Consider the following 21910-nt stretch of genomic DNA (forward strand, 5'->3'; position numbering starts at 1 on the left):
CATTCACATACATGATTGATGAATATCAAACCCTTATTGTGATTACCCAAAAAAAAGACAAAAAAGTGTTGTAATCACCAATTACTTGAGAGCTGAGTTAACAATGGATCGGAAGCCGGGATAGATAAGGTAGAAAAAGAACCAAGTATTTTTGTACTAGGAAACTGCAATAAGTCAAGGAGAGAGGAAGTATTTTCTTTTTTCTTCTACTTTGGCCAAAGCAGGGTAGAATGATTGTAATATATGCTTTTAAGTGTGAAGTTGACAAAAGACCTAAGTGGGAACTGAGTTACAGAGTCCAATTCTGCATTATTATTCAAATTCTGCGTTTACTTCTAGAATTATCATATTGCACAGTTTCGATTTGCAATACAGGATACAAAAATTGCTTCTTTTTCACATCTAGAAAATCTAAACAAGCTCATTAAAATAATTTAGATCATCCTTTCAGTCTTTTAAAATATTTTTAGATATAATTTTACATGATATGCCATACTGATTTTGATGTGGCCTATGTTCTTCAAAAAGATCACATACATCTTCAAAAGTTGGAGCATACTACTGATTTTTTTTTTTTTTAAATGATAATAATAATAATAATAATAACTTAAACTATAAAATTGTATATTAAAAATATTCATAAACATCGATCCAAAGCGTAATCCTTTGAGATCTATCAGAAATATATACAGCTCAAGATCTACTACAGAATTGTATATATAGTTATTCTGTCAACTTCACAAGGTCATCGTCAGACATATATATTGTTTATGGTAGGATTTATCTATTTCAGTGCGAATCTAGAATAAAGTAAGATATAAACTCAAACTTTGCTAATGAAAATATAATTTTTATTATATAATTACTGATAAAGGTATTGCATAACCCAAACTAAACACAGACTTTACAAAACTCAAGGTTTATTATGTTTCTGTGTATAGATATAGTCGGTATGAGCAGCCAGAGTCCTTCTCATTAAGCACTCGTCCTCTCCAATTCCTTCACAGCTTTCTTCAACCACCTCAGCTTTCTCTGCTTCAATACCCTATATATAAAAAAATAAATAAATAAAAAGAAAAAAGAAAACCCCCAAATCAAACATGTAAGAAACGAAAAAAGAATGCAAAAACGAGATTAAAAATGAAAAAAAAAAATAAAAATGAAATTTGAACCAACCTCATGTTGAGTTTTGGCTTGATCAATTGCTTGTTTGGGGACAGGGCGAGAGGCATGGGCAAGAGAGGAGCAGAGCACCAGGGCTAAGAAAAAGAGGGCATTAAACTTGGCCATATGTCTGGCCTGGTTTAAAAGGCGTTAAAAGATTAAGAAATAGTTTGGAGATGGATGCAGAGATAAGAGCCTCAAACTGTGAATTTATAGAGTAAGATAAGGAGGTGACATATGGCTGTGTGAACTTAGATGTCATTCAGACTTTTTTTTTTTTTTGATTTTTCCATATAAAACAGAGTGTCCTGGGCGAAAAATAGAATTTATTTTTTTTTAGAAAAAATCAATTATTAAAATAATAAGCCGCTTTTTAATTTTTATTTTTTATCTAATTAGAACCTTCTAACCGAACTTTATTTAATATATACATATATATTTGGTCACAGGGCGAAAAAAATTGAAGAATAATGAAAAATCCTCGTTGATATGGCCGGCGATTTCTTATGCTGATTTCTTTTTTCTTTTTCTTTTTTTTAAAAAAAAAATAATAATAAAACGACTTTTTGCCGACTTCCTTTGGACAAGTTGATCAAACAGAGAAAGTGTTCTTGGAAGATTTTACCATTTTGGTAATACATTTTCTCTGACGTTCAAGTAGAAGAGGAAATTTGGACTAGAGTGAAAAACCGATAGAAATAAATTTGTATTAAAAAATAGACGTACTATGATGGTTTAGAGCTTTTAAATAGGTTTTTAATTAGGATTTCCAAAAAATATATAATAAAATAAATATATTATTTTAAGAATAATAATATTTTAAGTAAGATCCTAATTTATTTAAATTTCAACAGTTCAATAAGATGGCCCATAAAATCACAAACATTTTGTAATTGAAATATATATTTAGAGAATAATAAAATATAGCACAAAGGTAATATATTGATAATTTGTTTTCTATTTGTTTTTTATTTTAATTGAATAATTTTCTTTGTTGATCAAAAATTGAAAATTTTAATTTCGGAAAAGATAGGTATGTGGATGTGGCAAATATCAAAAAGGACTTGAGAACAAATAATATTCAACGGTAGTCATCAAGTCAAACTTTATTACATGGCAAGTTTGGGGTATGCTTTTTTTTTTTCATTACCTGTTTTACATTAAAAAAAATTGAAAAACTATTTCTATAAACTAAATTATGGTTCCTGCAAAGATTCTCTATTGATATTATTAGAATGATTATATTTTGATTATATTTATGTTCTTTTAAAAGAATAAATATTTTTCTTAAAAAAAAAAAAAAAGAAGACAATAAATACTCAAATAGTGGTAAGCTTAATTTTTTTTTTTTTTTAAACTTTGTTATGTGTGTAATTGTTTTTCCTTTTTGCCACGTTATACATATAGTTAAGGAGGTTGTTGAAATCTATATAAATATAGTGATAAATTTTTTTTTCCCAACCGAGGTGGATTCAATTGATATTATCCTCTTAGGATGCATTTTTAATTTTTTTATCTAAAAATAAATTACAATTTCTAAAATGTGATTTTTTCATAGTACATAAACATTTTCTATTTATTTTACTTTAAGAGGTAAAATTATGTAATTTTATACACAATGGGAAAAACCCAAATTTTCATCTGATTTAATGTTTTTATTTTAATGAGATGGAGATTTGAAATCAAATTATTATTGTCCAAAGAAATGGAAATGTGATGTTGAGAGAGCTTTTAATCTTACAAGATATCGTGATAAATTCTTCCTTTTTGACAAATACCTAATTTCTCCTGTGATTAATGTTAGATTTGGTGCTGTTATTATTATTATATGGAGATTAGTCTTGAAAGAGATACTTAACCTTTTATGATATTTTCTTGTTGGAACAATTCCATGATAAAAGCTATCACTGGTCTGAATTGCAATCCCCTACCCCCACATCAAAAAGGAAAATATATATATATATATATATATATGATAGTGTAATAAATTCTTTCTTACCTGTTAAGATTTAGCATAATCCGCTTTTTTTTTTTTTTTAACTCAGCCATTGTAAATAAGATTAATTGTTGATTTATCAGGTAAATTAATTTTCAATTCAGTGTATTATTATAATAAAAGATTTTCATAATTAGTTTACAGAACTGTTTGAGATCATGATCACATAATTTTAGTACTTTAAGTACTAGGACATTATATCAGTAATTTAAAAATAAGTTTGAAAATTATCAAGACAAAGATTTTTAATAATAATTATTAGTAAAGAGATAAAGAATCCAAAATTAATTATGGTCAATAAAACATGCATAAAAAGAAGACAACATATATACAGCCAATAATGACAGAGACTCAGATTTAGGCAGCATTATATCAGTCAAATTTCCTTTTTGGACACGGATTATTTTTTTAAAAAATTACCTTGTGGTTCCAAAGTTTAAATATAGCTTTAAGGCATGTGACATCATGTTTTCTTTTTCTGTTAATTTAAATTTATTTTCAAAAGAAAATAAAAAAGGACAATTTTTTTTGTAAACAAGTTTATTAGATGTTCTTTCTTAGAACAAAAAAGAAAAAAAGAAAAAAAAGGTTTTAGATGTTCTTTGAATCTGTTTTTGAACAATGTTTTTGGAGAACAATGACCAAAAACAAATATCAGAAATTTTAAAAAACAAATTCGAATTGTAATAATAATAAACCTTATTATACACGATATGGTCAAACAGAGCTTAAGAATTTGGATAATTTTTCACTAATAGCCAATGTGATGTGGAACTCCATGATGTGTTTGGTTCAATGGAAAATGGATAGTGAGAGGTTTTTTTTACTTTGAAAAAACAAAAATATTGGTGGGAGCGATAGATGAGCATTTGTACCCAAAAAATGCATACAAATTCCACAATTGGTAATCATACAATGGGAGACTTTATGTTTTGTGGTAACCGAAAGAATCGTGTGCGATATTTTCAATTATACATTACGGCTTCTCATCCTTGAAACGAATAGCTGTTTAATTAATCCCAGTTTATTATGGCGTTTGACATTCACTCACTAAATGTCAATGGTCCCTCCAACCCATCATTTCCAATATATTCAACATCAAAAAATAAAAATAAAAATAAAATTCTATATATTGAATGAGGATGTTATTTATATCCTTAATAATAAAGTGCCATAGTTTGTCTGAATAATATTAAAATCAGTTGTGGAAAAATGAAGACCATGTGTAGTTGAAACAAAAAAATTTATCAAGCCAAATAACCATTAAGGAAATATGGAAGCAATCGATGAAACCAAACAACAATCACCACCTATATCTAGAGAGAAGAGCAAGAAACAAAACATATAAAAAAATAAAAAAAATGTGGTTCAATTAATATGATCTACATCCACATGGCAAGCAAGGAAAGATTTTTTTCATTAATTCTGAAGAAATATAAGCTTAAAGTCTTCAACAATGACTTCCAAGATAATACACTATTTTTCACTCTAAAATAGGGTTTCTCTGGCATAATAAACCTTAGCTCCAATCCACGACATTATACACCTCTCTTCCCGACGCCGTAGCGCCTAATATGCTGGGTCGCGGCACCCAACTTCTTTTCAAACTACTGATGGCTGTTGACGGGCTCGGCAGCGCCATACGCTCAGGATTGCAGTGCCGATGATGCTATCCTACTATTGCAAAGTCGCTATAAAATTTTACTTAACCGCTTCACAAAGTCTCAACACCATTACCACTCAAAACATACAATACCATGCTTGTCAACATGAATTTAGAGTCAAAACAACAAAACATATCTATTTTAATTTGTTTTTATTTCTCAAAATAAGAACATTTAGTAGTCAATTAAATAATTGGTAGAGATTAAAATTCTGGATCTCTACATAAAATAGTAAATTTGAAATTCATAATCATTATTTGTCCAAAAAAACAATGATTTTATTAGTGATCTATCATCGAAAATACATTATTTCATTAATTTGAATAATTTAAAATTGGCATTGGTATAATATTTTATTCAAAAATAATAATGATATAACATTTATTTGTAACAATGTTTTGACTTAAAGGAACATAATACAGTCGCATTATCATTATCATTAATAATATTTATATTATAATTGATTCGGTGTTTGGATTATTCCCGACGGAATTGATTTTATGACGTCCTAGAATGCCCTAGAAGGCATAGACCTCATCCTCTATTTTTCTTATTCTGCTGAAACACAATTTTAGTTGTTGGCCGTGACTTTTGAAACTTCTAGCACCACACCGAATCTCTCAGGACTTTAAAATGTATCAATAAGTGGCAAAATACGCGTAAAACCTTGTTTTAGAACAACCAAAAAAAAAAAGTTTTTAATATTTTTTGCAAAGTGTCGAATTGTAAAAGTATTTGAAGATAGAATAATTCTCCTTTTAAGAATCCACATTTTAGAGTCAATTACACACCCAACAGTTTGGTCTTTTTTATTATATTAAAAGGAATGTTTTAGTCACATTCCAACTATTTACAATAAAATGTATATTAAAAGCATAACAGCATTTCTACCATTTTTTTTATTAAAAATAAAATCCAATAGTATTCCTTAAAGCCAACAATTTATTTTATGAATTTTTCATAAAAAAATATTTTTTGAATTACTAGCTTGAAGACTCGGACCAAAGCGTTAATAGACCTTGTTATTGTTATCAAATTTTTTTTTTTTTTCAACATAATATATTATGAACAGGTATGAGCTACTCTTCCAAATTATTTATAACAGAATATCAATTACCTATGAGTATGACTAATAAAATACTAAGGATTTAGGAAGTAATTAAAGCATGCAAAAATTATAAATGATCATTAGAATCTAATATACCAATAATAATATATTAAGGTGACTTTAATACTTAAATGGAAAGTAGCCGGCCGACCACTTTTGTTAGCAATGATGGTTAACTGCGGTTAGTGATGGTCCACAAACATATGGTCAAACTAATAAGGCTTGATCCATCCTCCTATATGGTTGAAATTCTATTGGGTGTCTCTTTAGTCTTTGTTGTTCTCCTCCTGTATGGTTGAAATTCTATTGGGTATCTCTTTAGTCTTTGTTGTTCTCTCGGTTGTTAAGGATAAAAATCACACACCACACCACATTCCTTTCATCATCCCCCTGGTTGTTAAGAAATAAAAACCACACACCATACCACACCATACCACACCACATTCCTTTCATTATCACTGTAACACAATATAAAACTCATATAATATTATTTTGGTTTGAATTTGCTTATATTATATTGTTAAAACCATAAAACATGTTAGTTAACGGATATTTTAACCTTTAACAGTTAAATACATTAACAATCCGTTAACATATTAATAAAAATATTTTGATAATAAATATTTATTACTATTTGATATTACTCAATATTATTTTTTCATATATAATATTTTAATTCATCTAATTACTATTTAATTATGCAAATATAATTATTTTTATACTAATAACCATTATTTTTTTTAATAGTTCTTTTTATTTTATTTTAAAATATTTTTTATAATTGAGTTTAACTAACTAAACAAGTAATTAACTGATCATACAAATAATATAATGAGATCTAGGTTTATATATTTTAACACGAAAATCATGTTTAGATGAAAAATTTTAACACGACATGAAAACGACATAATACGATATGCATTATCAAGTCTAGCCATAATAATAATAATAACAACAAATAATTTACTAAATAAATTATCAAATGATATTGTAAAATGCATATGATATTATTTTATTGGTTTATATTGAATTATAGTTTATCTCATTAAAAAAGCATTCATTCATATCTAATAATAAAATAATTATACACTCATGTACTAAATATTTTGGTAAACCAGTTAATTGTGCATTGCACTATTGGTAGTCTAGTAAACCAACACCATTCATCACTGTCATTAAAAATTTTACAGTCTACATGGTCAACATTTATCGGCCGGAACGCTAACATAGTCGGACCCAAGTCCATGGGACCATGTGACTCGTGAAATTTTAACTAGTTCGTGTAACACAGATTTTTTTTTTTTTTTTTGGGGTTTTTCTTTAAACTTACTTTAATTAATTAACCACAATCCACAAGCAGTGATGCGGTGCCGCAGTGCATAACTATGCAACGTAAATCTGATTCTACAATAATGCTGCTTTTAAAAATCTGTCTTGTGCAACACGTTCATATTGAATTAATTCGGGGTCATTCTGAAAACAATGGGTAAAATACAGTGACTACATCCACTTTCCACTTTTTCTTCCCAAAATAATAATTAGATATCTAGACTAGTATCATATCGATTTATTAATTTGTTGTTCATAAATAAATTAAGGAAAACCAAGCCACCACGCAAGATATTGAGGGTTAATATGCAATGAATCTTTTTTATATTTCAAATGGCCTTTTTACTTTTTTTTTTTTTTTTTTTTTGACAATCAAACTTTGAACCTGATACATTACACGCTAATTAGTCGGAGCAGATTATGTATTCTGCAGAATATTCCCATATCTAGTCGTACGTATACTCCAAATTAATTATCCTAAAAAAAAAAAATTTTAAAAAAGAGTCGTACTCCTAATTAATATATGTGTAGCTAATAATGAATTTGTAAAATAATATCCTCTAGTTAATTAGTTGTCAACTGTTACCATTATATGTTATCGTTTGCCCGTGATCGTCCTTCTAGAATAAGTTCAAATTGATTGAGTTGTTTTATTCTTTTGTAAGAATTAAGTTGGTTGAATTGTTAAACTACGTCCTAAAAAAAAAGAGCAAATAAAGGAAACAGAAATAAACGTTTATAATATATATTTGAAGAAATGCGAATAAAGCATCTAGAATGATGGGACTAAACGGTATTTTAATTTGCAATATTGTATTGGAAAAAAATTGCAGTATTTTTTTATGTAATGAATTAATTAATATCACTACAGGTCGGCATACAAAAGACAATATATTCAGCAAGATCGATTAAAGCCTTAAAGGCTTATATTTACGTAGCAAAAAAGTTTTTTGTTTACTGAAGTTGACCAAACACCAATTTGCAATTAATAAAAACAGCACTCTAAAAAATTTAAAAAGGAAAAAAAAAAAAAAAGTTGAGAATATTTGAAAATTTAGAGATACGAAAGAAGCAAACATGTTTGATTTGAGGCAAAAGAATTTGTACAGCCGAAAGGCCAAAAATGCTGAACGAGTCAAAAGATTTTCCTGTCTAATTTTCTTTCGGTAGGTTAAAGTGAACATCAAGAGGCAAAGCCTGCTGCTAACTGCAAAGCAATGTTCTATTCATCGAATGCCAAATCATTTTTGTTTCCTTTGGTTGTGTCCACATTATTTCCATATAAATCTTTATCAATCTCCGCAATCTTAATTTCAAAACGTTGACAAAATGTTAATTGGAACTTTATATATATCCAATCACTAAGTTAAGATTTTTCTTTTCTTTTTGGTTACAGTGAAAAATACTTGTGTAGTGGGATGGAAAAGAGGCAAACTTTTGCCAACTATTCAAATTCTGTATTCACAAGAATAGTAATCAGTCTCTTCACTGAACTGTCAATCATTCAGACTGTTTGAGACACAAGTTGACCGCTTTTAGTTCCAAGGTTTTCACAAATAGTAAGCACAGGATGCTGATCTTCTATTTCATTTTTTTAATCTCACGTCGTTTCAAAACGATTACTTTTTATCTGTTTAATTTTTCAAATATCTGACATTAAATAAAGAAATGGGAGAGAAAATCCATATCAATAGCTAACATCTTCTTGTATTTATCAACAAAGTCCGGGAGAAATTTAAAACATATATGATATATGAAACATTAAATTGATAATGATTAAAAAGGCCAATTTTTTTTTTTTTTATTTCCACATTTAAATTTGTAATTTAGCGTTTGGAGTGGGCCCCATATGTAGAGAAAAGTGGAATGAGAGGTTTCCAAATTGTACTGAAACTCCAGACGTATGAAAACGAAACAGGATTTGACAACAACATGAAAGGAGGACATAAAAAATATATGGCAATTAAGTACTATAGCAAAGCGCATTGTCCTTACCCAGAATTATTTCTCAATCTTTTCAGTGCTAATTAATTCATTTCCCCGAGTTGCATGCAAATGTTAAGATCCATGCACATGTCTTTGAAACCGTGGCAATTGTCGGTGGAAAACAAGGCCAATTCCTTGTCTTATTATTCGCACCAGACGAAAAAGAAGAAGAAAAAAAACTGGCCATAAGACCCAACAAGTACGAAATGATAAATATTTACCACAACCACATACGTTTTAAGAATGAGCCCAAAATGGTAATTATAAGTTCCATGGATTTGGATTATGTCTGTCAGAGGGAATCAATACGCAATAATTGAGTGGACGATTGAGGTTTTTCAATGGAAAACTGATTTACAAATTAAAAAGCAATTTTGCTACTTATCAATTAAGTATGCCGATCACAACAATTATCATAGCAATGATAGATTCTACAAGTAATAGTTGTTCAAAAAGATAGTAAACTAAAATCTAAGCTTGTGCAAATTTGTAGAAAGAAAGAATCATTATGTAATAATTAAGGGGATCATTAGGTTTTTCTATGAAAAATTGATTTACAAATTAAAAATAAAAAATAAATTTAAAAAAAAAAAAAAAAACTTTGCTATTTGTCACGAGTCACGACCATCACAACAATTATCATATCAGCAATAGATTCTATTGGTAACAGTTGTTCAAAAAAAATAGTAAGACTAGAATCCAGTTTGTGCAAATTTGTAGTGTGAACACGAGTTCAGTCAAGCATGAGAAAAATATGCCTCTCTACGTGTTGTAAATATGTTACCCTATTTGATGTGAAGTACTGCTAACCGCATTAATAATGGCGAAAAGGATTTGCCATGAACCCAATGACTTGTTTTTTTTAACAAGAGTTTACCCTTCATGGTATTTATCAAAAAAATAAAAAATAAATAAAAGAAATTACCCTTCATGGCTAATCCTCGTCCTAATTTGGAAAAAAATTTCTAATACTTCCGGTGTTTCCACATATCAGTACTCCTTCGCTTTAATATTTGACAAGTGTATTAATTTTTCCAGATCATAACCAGCTCTTTTCTTCTCCAAATGCACGTTATCCTACTGGTTTGTCTCTACCTTCACGCTTTTACTTCCTTAAAACACAGCCCTTCCTTTCCTTGAACACATGGCTTCTAACCTTTGCAATTTCAAACTCACAAAACAAATTTTGTCGATAGAACAAGGGGTGCGGCAGAGAGAGAGAGCAAGAAGGGCTTTTGGTGAGAGTAACATTGTTGTGTTGCTGGATGTTTTTTGAGGAAAATTATGACTTGGACCTTTAAAATGGGAAATTCTTTTGTGATCTACACTCTTAAAGTTTTTTTTTTTTTTAATTCTTTTTCCTTTGGGGTATGTAAATAAATGTGTGAAGAAAATGTCAAACAATTTTGGATATTCTTATATGAATTGAAGATTATGATTCTTTGGTGCAAAAAATGTATAAGTGTGATAGTTTATGGGTGATATGGTTGTTTCTAATTTGAGGCAAATTGGAAAATTAGAATTGCATTATATTCTTGAAAAAATTGTCAATTTGATGACCAAATTTTATCAAATCATCACCCAATTCCGACTTCTGCAATTCCATTTTTTTTTCTTTTTTCTTTTTTCTTTCTCTTTTTTCTCTTGACACAATCTGTGCTTGATTTGTAAGTTTAAGAATTGCTGGAGTAGAAGGCATTGCTCATGAGTTTTGACACATTTAAGGCTATTTGAGTGTGTAGAACAACCAGGGCATCTATACTTTGATGGATTGGATTTGCATTCTTTGCAGAAAATTGACTCTTCCGGATTTGGGTGTGCTGGCAAAATGGCGCTTTTCATTCCTTCAAACCACACATGGATATGGTGTTGCAGAGAGAGCCAGAAGAGTTTGGCCGTTAACATCAACAAAGAATTAGGATTCAAAGCATAGACTCGTTTTTATATCATGTGTGAAAAGAGAGTCGAGAGCAGAGACAGAAGTTGCGAAGAGAGAAAGAGAGAGAGAGAGAGAGAGAGAGAGGAAGGCGTGAAACAGAGAGAAGAAGTGAGCTTGTAGGCCAAAATTTCCTTCTTTATTGTTGTTGCTATGAAAATTTCATAATTAAAAAAAAAATCAAAAAAAAAATATTTGGTTTCTGAAAATATTGAAATTAGAGTTGCAACATTTTCTTGATAAAATCATCAGTTTTTATCTATCAATTCGTCACCCAACTCCAACCTCTACAATTCCATAATCTCAACTCTTTTCTTTTTTTAGTTTTTCTTTTGAAAAAATTGATGCTTGGTTTGTTAGATTCAAAATTCCTGGAGTAGAACTATACAACTTGTATTAGAGAGGAAGAAAAGGCGTCAAAACGAGGAAAAACGGTTAACAAGTGCAGACGGAGTAATACAGACTCCTTTATGACCTGGCAAGACATCACACGTGTCAAATATTTAAGGAAAAAAGTACTGAGCTGTGGGTACTCCGGAAGTATTAGAAATTCACCCCTCCCAATTTCATATTCAATAATGGCACTCTTTTCCACACCAGAAATTAACAAAGACTTAGATTGGACCAGACATACTGGTGATGAGACCCCCAGACACATGCAATCCACGTTTGATTATTCAGGTCTTATTTTTATTTTTAATTTCATTTTAAATTGTCGAAATTGAACATAAAATCTGATCAACTTCTTATAAATAATGAATTTCCTCATCATCCGGAAATAATTGTCCCTTTGCACAATTTTCAAAGCGTTATATGTTAGTTCGTGGAACTTTCTACAATATAAATAATTAATACAAACACCTTATCACCATAAATGAGAATTAAATCGTTTACCAAACCATGAACGATGATATGATATGGTCAATGATATAATAATATTTAATTAAATTTTAATAATTTATTTATTTAAAAATATAGTGATACATATTTAAATCATATTAATTAATAATATATTGATACATTTCAATCATTTGACAAACAATTTGCTACGTGTGATAATGCTCTACGAGCATCCAAAGGATTTTTTATATTTTTATTTGAAAGAATTAAAATGTAAAAACAGCCTATAATTCATTTTGTATTTTAATTTTTTAAAATATAAAGTGAGCTCGTCTTTATAAATTTGAAAAGTAAAAAATATTTTTTATTATTTAATGATTATCAAATTTTAAGACTATTATGTTTATATATTTAATAATTTGATTAGATCTATGAACAAAAATGAAGGGAAATAACAAAATAATTAAGAAAAAATTCTGGTAAAAAACCCAAAAAAAAAAATATATATATATATAATAATAAATATTTATTGAAAAAATAAAAATAAAGAATGTGATATAAAAAGTGTTATTAGAGAAGATTTTAAAGTTTAATTTTTTCAATATAAAAATATTTTTTATTATACAAAAAATATTTTTTACTTTTAAAAAATCCTTTTAAGGATGTTCTAAGCTTTTAAAAACGCGATTTTCATGGCCTTCGTTTAAAAAAAATTAAAAAAAAATAAAGTAAAAAATCTTGATTGCGCAATAATAAAAAAGAGAAATAAATTAATCATTGGGTTCACACAACCATGCATTTTAGGCTCTAATCATGGTGCAAAAAAATGGTTGGTATGGGTCAACCATTTGGGCCTTGGCTATAGCTAGATCTGGGCCTACAGAGTTAGGCAAGAATGACACGTGGCGTAACTTCCTTGAAAACTAGAAAGATTTGTGAACTTAAAAAATAGAGAATTTGGGATTAGGACCTTTGTCAACAACTGAAGACCCACCAAAGAATTTTAGTAGAAGATATGAATGTTGGTGGTCTCCTCCATTATCCCATGTCCACGTTACCTTATAATATTATTAATATCACTAACATGTATAATTGCATTCCCTTAAAAAAGGGGTAGAGATCATTACATACGCAATTTCGTGGCTACTTGGTGTCAATTAAACATTGGCACCTTTATCTCTAGTGATGAAAAGTAGTGTAAAGCATTGAATCATACCCAGTGTGGTATCACAATGTGCTTGGGCTTTCAATTCGATCTGTAATATATCTTACTAAATATGACGTGTAGGACCCTGAAAACAAAGTATTCTTATAATGGGCTGATCTGGAGTGACAATTTAATCTTAACTTAACGCACAAGATGTTTTGGATTATTAGTGCCACTGTATATATAACTCCAGGCATGTGTTAGAAGGAAACAGAAAATAATTTGTTTGGGCAAGAACTAGATAATCAACGACCGATTGGAGCTTTTAAGTTATATTAGCATGAAATTAATTCACTTTTAAGTGTAAACTATAAATTGGATCGATAAGTTGCATCCTTAACCCAAACATGGCATTAAACAAGGGAGATTTATTCAAATGAAACCAAACGACACCATCCATCATCTTCTAGTTCTTCTACATCCATTTGTCTCCTTATTTATCCCATAGTAATTTCTTTGACACGTCAATCAAGCACATGGTCACTCCAATATTAAGTTTTTCATCTTTTTAGTGAAAGTATTACAAACTTAATGCAACGCTCCTAACCCTCGATCTTAGCTTAATAATTTCTGTATGCTTACCTTTTTTGTCATCAAAATAATAGTTTTTATTCTTCTTCTTTTTTTCCTTTTTTTTTTCCTTTTTCAATTGTCGGAAGAATTAAAATAATAGTTGATCGATTCAAATGAAGCGACCAACTTTTAAAATAATTATTAATTAATTCGAAGAGTACCTCTTCCGACTCTAGAAAGCCCTATTATAGATATACACATATATGCAAAGCCCTATTATAGATATACACATATATATATGCCTTTGACAGAATCATATGTATATATGCTCATGACCTTTAGTCACTTTCTCACTTGCCCCTCTGAACTTTCTTTTAAACCTAGAAGAAAAAAGGACTACAGCTAGCCAATACACTTTTCTATATCTATTTAAATAGTTTATATATATTCTGTACGTAGCCTCTGCTTTAAACTAGCTAGTAAAAGTAAAACAAATATATTCCGAGAGGCGAATTTCAATATTAATTTTGAGGTTCGTTTCACATAGATAGCAGGATTAGTTCACTTTCTTAATTTGTCCTTCACCGATTCTTAAATTGATTTGTAGGCGAAGTATAGCTTCCAAACCGTAAGTACCAAAGTTTATATATTTTGAAAAGATTCTAACGTCAAATAATATTCTTCAAGTAACTCCAGCATAAAGTTATCCTTTCCCTGATTCGCGTTTGTCTCATTCTAAATATGTAGCAACAACGATTGCTACCCAGGTCCACTAGTTGTTGTAATTTAGAGATGGACGATTCCTTTGCGATTAATGATTGAGGCTTTAATGGAAAATGAATCGTCTTATATACATTGTTTTCCTATATGTATTTTGTCTCACAACTCTGTCTATCTTAAGGACGCCTCAACCCCAATTAATTCCAAAGTATAGAAAGGGATCATTATATACCATCTAACTAAATTCTCTAATCATATTTGCTGTTTGATTTATTGAAATTAACGTGTTGACTATAAAGTTATCAAGAATATACATATATATATATATATATACTACTTTGCATAATATGATATATATGTGCATAAATAATTAAAATTTTATATTTATATATATACATACACTTGTATATGTTAAACTTCTATAAATTAATTAAGTGGTAAGTAAAATATTAGAGATAAAATTATTTCTTATATATCTTAAGCCACATAACAAAACTCCTTGAAAAAAAAAAGAAAAAAGTCTATGCACCAAAAATCTCTCTCCAAGGATGGCCAAGTACTTGCCTCATCAATGGAAACCCAGAGACACAATCATAACAAAAAGGCGGTGGACCAACTTGTGGTACTGCAAAGGTAGTCCGCCGGAGCCGGAGACGAGGCTGCAGCAGACACCAGTTGAAAGCACCTGCGCCACTCCGGTCGTCTCCGGTTGCAAAACACTGGAGGGATGGGTAGGATGGATCTTCCATAATGTGGCAGTTGCATTCTTTTCATCTATGGAGCGATTCTCCTGCATTAATATCGATACTAAGGATGATATTGATGATTTCAATTACTTGTCTGACACTAATGATCATCAACATGTACAAGATTTGGATGTATGAAAAAAAAAAAAATCTTACAAGGTATATATTTCCATAATTATTAAGATTATTAAGGACAAGATGTTAATGAAAATATTGGAAATAATTAAATATTCTGCTTCTGAAGGTGATATATGCATGTATTTATGTTTGTATAAATTTTCTTAATTCATCAAACTATAGACAACTTTATATATTCTTTGTATCAAAAAGATTTCAGAAATTTATTTACCATGAAATTTTATTGTGATTTTTTGTATGAAATGAATCTAAAATTAAAAACATCGCGCTTCGGATCAATTTGACACTCAAATTAGACTAAAAACGGAACTTGCCAGCTCTAAATTTCATCAATATTATAGAGAGCGTTGGTACTCCTGTTTTAGATTTTTCTTTTTTGAATTGTTTTAATTTACTGATATTGTAATGATGAAAATTATTAATTTCTAAACTTTTTCTGCTAAATTAATGACTTCCACATATTAGATAAGATTGTATTTCTGCAACTTTCTTTCAAATCAATTGGTGGGTTGTACAAGATTTTCATTTTTCAACAACATTTTTCAAACAAGAACAGCACTAACATATCCAAATAACAGTACGTTCATGTATAACACAATTAAAGAGTTAAAAATGATAATTACGAGAAGGCCGACAAGTATGTGCTGCCTAATGCCTATCCCAGAAGATTTTCTCATGGAATATTGGCATATATACATCTGGGTAAAATGTACAAATCAAGTAATAAATATCATGATCTACCATGTCACAATCCCATTCCAACATTCATGCAAGATTGGTCCCCTCCGCTCAATTGATGAACATCTAAAAATGTTGGTAACCTGCCAATTATATATTCCATCGCGCCGAAAGCTAGCCCAGCTTGACCAAATTCAATTACACATTTTTTGCGAAAAGAATTGTTGGAACAATATCACTTGAGCATATATTCTAGAGTTCAAATCGGTTGTCTCCTAACCTATCCAACGAACTATTCTATTTATGACATCATTTAATTATATAGCTAAAGCATCTTCAATGTGGATTACTAAAATTTTATTGTCACATAAAAAAATAAAAAAAAATAATCATTTAACAAAATACTCGATTATGCTAATGTGATCCAAAAAAATTATTAAAAAAAAAAAATTGTCGGAAAACCGTCTAATTTCAAAAGGCTTGCTAGAGAAAAATCATAAACAATCCTTATCAATAATATACATTTTATAAAAATATATATATATATATATATATATACACACACATCAATATTAAACAAAACTATGGAAAACTTGTTTTTGGAATTAATTATATTAAATAAAAATTTATAACATATAGAGAACCCTCTAACTTCTATATCATATAGATTGCAATCCATATAAGCATTAGAAATGCTCCTAAAAGTCTTTATATATAACTATTCAACTATCCAACTATCCAATATAGGAACCAAACAATGAGAAAAATCATCTAAAATCTATCGCTTGTTCAGTTGAGATCTTATATGTTTACTATTAAATTACAATTATTTCAAAAGTTTAAAGTTTTGCATAGTAATAAAACATAAATACACCTCTAAATTAAAGGTTCAATCCTTAACCTGCTGTAATGATAAAAGATACATAATCACTACAATCATATTACCTTAAACACTTTGCACGTACAATCAGCCACTTTTGGACTTGTAATTCTCAATTTTGATCTAGACCAAACAAAAGGTTTCGATTAGTTATATCTCTGCTCATTAAATTTTTATTGTCAGTTAAATCCTTAATATTGAGACAGCATGAAGAAAAGGTTGGAATAAAAGCAGGTTCCAACAAGATTCCCCATGGATATATAACTTAATTGCAACGACCTTTTCCTTTGATAGTCTGTGAGACATATGGCCCAAGGAAACCCAGCTTTAACTGTGCCAGTGAGAAGCTTATAGATGGAGAAGGCTATATACAGCCGACGGCCCAAGATGAATATAGCTTAGATTTTTTTTTTTTTAATATTAAAATGGGGTAAGTTAAAAAAAAAAAATATATATGTATATATATATATATATATATGTACATAAAAGAAAAAACGGTGGTCGGCAACTACTCAAGCGTTCTAAGATCGATATATCACTATCACTTTAATGGTTAGTACTGAAATCCATTCTAAAGTCCAATTTACAACAACAAAAAAAAGAAGAAAAAAAAAAAAAAGCAAAAGCATCCATTTTCAAGAAGAACAAGTGTAAGATCGTTTGGTTCAGAGAGTTTGGATATTGATTAGGCATGTGATACTCATTTTCAAGAAGAACAAGTCTCTGCCCAGCCATTAGGACGCTGCATCTATCTAAAAGCAAAAGCAATAGTTGCCTTCAAACCCTCTTTTTTACTCATCTTCTTCTTCTTCTTCTTCTTCCTTTTTTTTTTTTGGTTTTCAAAATTGGTTATATGGACCTTCACTTTTTTATCCTCCTTCATCCACATCCATTTTCTTTCACCAAATTAAATCAATATCCATTATTTCTATATGAATTAATTGAACCCCATGTGTATGAAAAAAGCCTAAATACCATCAAACAATGAAATGGTATCTTTGTTAGACTTTAAAATCGTTTATTATCAAAATAGGCAAAAACATCTTTATATGATGGGTATCTTTCACATGAGGCCTACTCCCAATTAGTACTTCTGACTCTCTCTCTCTCTCTCTCTCTCACACACACACACACACACACACTCTCTCAAACAAACTGATTATATATTCTAAATATTTGTATATATTATATATATATATAATTAATTATTTGGAGCTTTGCCGTTAAGGAACTAGATCTGTAACTGAAGAATATTCTCCAAACTAATAAGAAACTCTTTGTAGTTCTAATAATTATAATTTTGTGTGATGGACAATTCATATGAGAAAAATAAGATTATGTTTTTTTTTTTTTTTTAAACTCCTTTTTTGCGCATATTTTGTGTTCGGAGCTAAAACCTTTTTGAAATGTCGGCCTCATGTTCGGTGTCCGTTTGGATCCATGTGTTACAACTATCAACTTCTGCTTTCCCCTCCTTTTTCTTTTCCTGTTTTCTTTTTCCCCAATTCCTCATGATTGTTCTAGTTTCGACCTATGGATTCCCTATATTCTATCCAACTTAGTTCAAACTTCAATTTCATAAAATAATACTATTTTTCATTCACAAATGATTGTTACAAAATTCTAAATGAAAATCATTCTATTTACACTTTACCTTATATCTTATTAGTTAATATAATTAGTTATAAATTAACTCGGATCCCTATTAACATTATGGCAATTATTTATTAGCTCACATTAAAAAAAATAAAATAAAATAAAATTGGTTCTAGATACCAATAATTACGACGATTACGTCACTGCAAGTGTGTGACATAAACTGTGGATTTGTCCATTGTAATTTGATAGCAACGACTCTGAGTTTTAATCTATCTATTTTTACCTAAGCTAAATATTATATATATCAAGTCGTGTATGACTTTAATTTCTTTTTAACACTGTTTACCCCTAAACCACTGACCAACTATGTGGTGCAGCTTAAAATTAACACCATGATTACCACTAAAACTGTTTAAAACTCTAAATTAATAACTTTAACAATAATAACCAAAAGAAGCAAGTGAGCCGTCAGTTTTAAATGCAAAAGCCAGAACTTTAAACCAGTGAGTTCCATTTCAATGCCTATAATATCTATTAACCAATCCAAAGTTGATCAATCAACAGCCGGCTTGGTGCTCTGCTGAGAGCTAGTTTCAAACTATCTTGGCTAAGAAGCCAGCCGAGCCATACACGTGGTTCCAGGTCAGCAAACCCCAAAACTATTGGTTCCTGACACGAGTGTCGTATAGAACAGTGACAGGTGTGTTAAGTGGCTCCCAGCTGGTTTGTTTCTTCATGACTAAGCTTGAAAAATCAATCTTTTCTAGGGACCTACTAGATTATGTCACACCCCAAATTTCTCAATAAAAACTAAAGTAAGCCCCCTTAGCAAAGTTGACCCCACCACCATAGTGCCACCTGACTCAAAAGCTATTTCCTGTATTTTACACTGTTTAAGTCGTAAACATACGATTTATGACGAAAATACCCTTCAAAAAGATTGTTAATTGCTTTTCTGTGGACCCCATGGATTGCCCTTCCTTGTGCCTATAAACATCAGCCCCCTATGCTGCTATTCTTCCCTTTTCCTCCACCTTCTTCTCTTCCTTAGTCTATTAGAGAAAAAAATTTTAAAAAAATTAGTATTTTAGTAGTCATGCTGTCCGCTTATCCAGCCATCTTGCCCTCCTCCGATCAAATTCTCGGCAATCCATTTCCGGCCTTCGACGGCGGGTTCACACCTTGGGATTTCTCCGAGGTTTTCCCTCCCGTTGATCATGAAGGATCGCCCAAACCGGTCACGTCGAACTCAGGTTCGGGTGATTTTCAAACCACATCTTCTTCCCCTAAAGCCGTTGTTTCCGGTTCAGGTTCTGATGAACCGAACCGTTACCATGGCAAAATAAAGACGACCTGCTGTACCGATGAACCGTCGAATCGGCCGGTTTCCGTTGTGGACGAGCGGAGGCGGAGGCGGATGATTTCGAACCGGGAGTCGGCGAGGAGGTCACGGATGCGTAAACAAAAGCACTTAGAAAACCTAAGGAGCCAGGTGAACCGGTTTAGGGTTGAGAACCGGGAACTTACGAACCGCTTACGGTTCGCTTTGTATCATTTCCAGCGGGTTCACACGGATAACATACGGCTCCGGTCCGAATACTCTATGCTCCAACAGAAGTTGTCGGATATACGCCAAATTATGCTTTTTCGGCAACTCCAACACTTCCCAGCCTCATGGCCATGCAATACTGTTATTTCCGAATAAACCCATTAATCACCTAATTTTGAATCAATTATTATTAATAACCTCATTAAATTCTTAAACCAAGAACAAATTAAGAGACTCTCTCTCTCTCTCTCTCTCTCTCTCTCTCTCTATCTCTATCTCTATCTCTCTCTCTCTCTCTCTCTCTGTGTAAATTATATAAAAGCTGCTAAAAGAAAATGGTGGGCTCTTATGGTGATTTTTGGGGGAAAAAGAAGAAAAAAAAGAAAGAAAGAAAATTCGGTTTGGAAAATGACGGTTTCTCTCATGCAGAACCGAGGGTCATTATATATATATAATATAATATGTTGTGTATAAGAAGATTAGTCAGTGCCTTTGTTAATTAGAGCATTTTTGTTGTTTTGTTTTTGTCTGGTATATCAATAAATATATATATATATATATATATATTATTAGAAAGTCGTTTACTTAATTAAGCTCCCCACTTTCAGAATATAACTTATAAATCTCAGCCACACAAATTGCAGTTTGAAAAGCGCTAATGACTCCCGTACGTGTGTAAGCCATAGAAACCCCATATTATCTTCTTCCTTTTTTTTTTATTTTTTTATTTTTTTTCCATATATCATATACACGGATAATGGGCGCTAGGCTTCCTTAAATTGATCCATACAAAGTCTCCGCATTGATAATTGAAGCAAAAGCACTAACAATATGCTCTCCAATCCACCACACTTATGGGGTATTTATAAGACATTTTCAATGTGATCTTTTTGTTCATTTTGGATGTATATAACTAAATGGGTATCCCAAAATCAACAGTGAAAACCAAATATTAAATTATAAATTATAATTAGTTCTCACTGACGTATGATTCCACCTGCCCATCTTCTCAATATGTGTATATATTTATACACATACATATATATATATATATATATATTTTCTCACAGTGAAAAGCACAGTCCATGACATTATGACATATGTAGACTCGCTACTGTTGATATGATTAAAAAAAAAAAAGAGTACACTGTTAATGTCAATTTAATTATTTTTAATTAAGAAAGCAAATTAAAACATTGAAAGACTTAATTAAAAAGAAAAAGTCATAGACAGGAGTCACCACGGAAGCGACCGAGTGTTTTTCTACTTTTTCGCAAGTACAATCTATCTCTTATTCTCCTCTATTTTTCTAAGTTCAATTTGGATTGAGAAAATGAGAACTTTAATCCGTGTAATTAGTAAAAGTGATTAGTGTGACTCTGTGATTAAATTATAGGGAAAGTAGGGGCACAAGTTGTGATCAAAGATGTAATCCAATCAATCCATAACAAAGGGTGCATTTCCATCACTCCCAATTCGATTATCTAATTCATTTGAAAAGTGCAGATTCTATCTATCAAAAATAACTTTAAATAATAACCCGGCTGCATTACTTTTTAACTCTCTGTGGATTACCTTTAATTTTTATATTTATATTGCTTTTGGAGTTACTTGATGTGCGTCTCAAAGGACACTATGTTAATGTGCAATGGATATTCCCCGCGTATTAATTAATTATATTCATTGTAGTCAGTTATTATTTTTACATATATATATATATAGTGCTGCTATCATCAGGATCAACCTGATGGTAATATGTCTGGTCCAAAAATATGAGAAAAATAGTGGTTTTTAGATTAAAAACAAATGACACAGACTTTTCAGATTAAACACTTCCTCATGTTTAATTTTTTTAAT

At 30.3% G+C, this 21910-nt stretch overlaps 2 protein-coding genes across 2 annotated transcripts; one reads left to right on the forward strand and one right to left on the reverse strand.

Annotated features, from left to right (window-relative positions):
- Positions 1-829: 829 nt before the first annotated feature.
- Positions 830-1379, reverse strand: LOC107425016 (phytosulfokines 3). The gene is made up of 2 exons (XM_048479397.2): positions 1177-1379; positions 830-1045 (listed from the first exon to the last, which is right to left on the reverse strand). Exons 1-2 carry the CDS (start codon positions 1288-1290, stop codon positions 914-916), a joined length of 246 nt encoding a protein of 81 aa, XP_048335354.2. The 5' UTR covers positions 1291-1379; the 3' UTR covers positions 830-913.
- Positions 1380-19507: 18128 nt separating this feature from the next.
- On the forward strand, positions 19508-20629 carry LOC107424997 (light-inducible protein CPRF2). Its single transcript, XM_016034916.4, has one exon. The coding sequence runs from the start codon at positions 19601-19603 to the stop codon at positions 20207-20209; it is 609 nt and encodes a 202-aa protein (XP_015890402.1). The 5' UTR covers positions 19508-19600; the 3' UTR covers positions 20210-20629.
- The last annotated feature ends 1281 nt before the right edge of the window (positions 20630-21910 follow it).

The sequence above is a fragment of the Ziziphus jujuba genome, chromosome 7, assembly GCF_031755915.1.
Source record: "Ziziphus jujuba cultivar Dongzao chromosome 7, ASM3175591v1".
NCBI classification, from domain to species: domain Eukaryota; kingdom Viridiplantae; phylum Streptophyta; class Magnoliopsida; order Rosales; family Rhamnaceae; genus Ziziphus; species Ziziphus jujuba.

Bases quoted from the DNA above. Each gene is read 5' to 3' on its own strand.
- LOC107425016 (XM_048479397.2), bottom strand. From the start codon at position 1,290: ATGGCCAAGTTTAATGCCCTCTTTTTCTTAGCCCTGGTGCTCTGCTCC. The intron at 1,046-1,176 runs GTTGGTTCAAAT...TTTTATATATAG, and splicing joins AAGCCAAAACTCAACATGAG to GGTATTGAAGCAGAGAAAGC.
- LOC107424997 (XM_016034916.4), top strand. From the start codon at position 19,601: ATGCTGTCCGCTTATCCAGCCATCTTGCCCTCCTCCGATCAAATTCTC.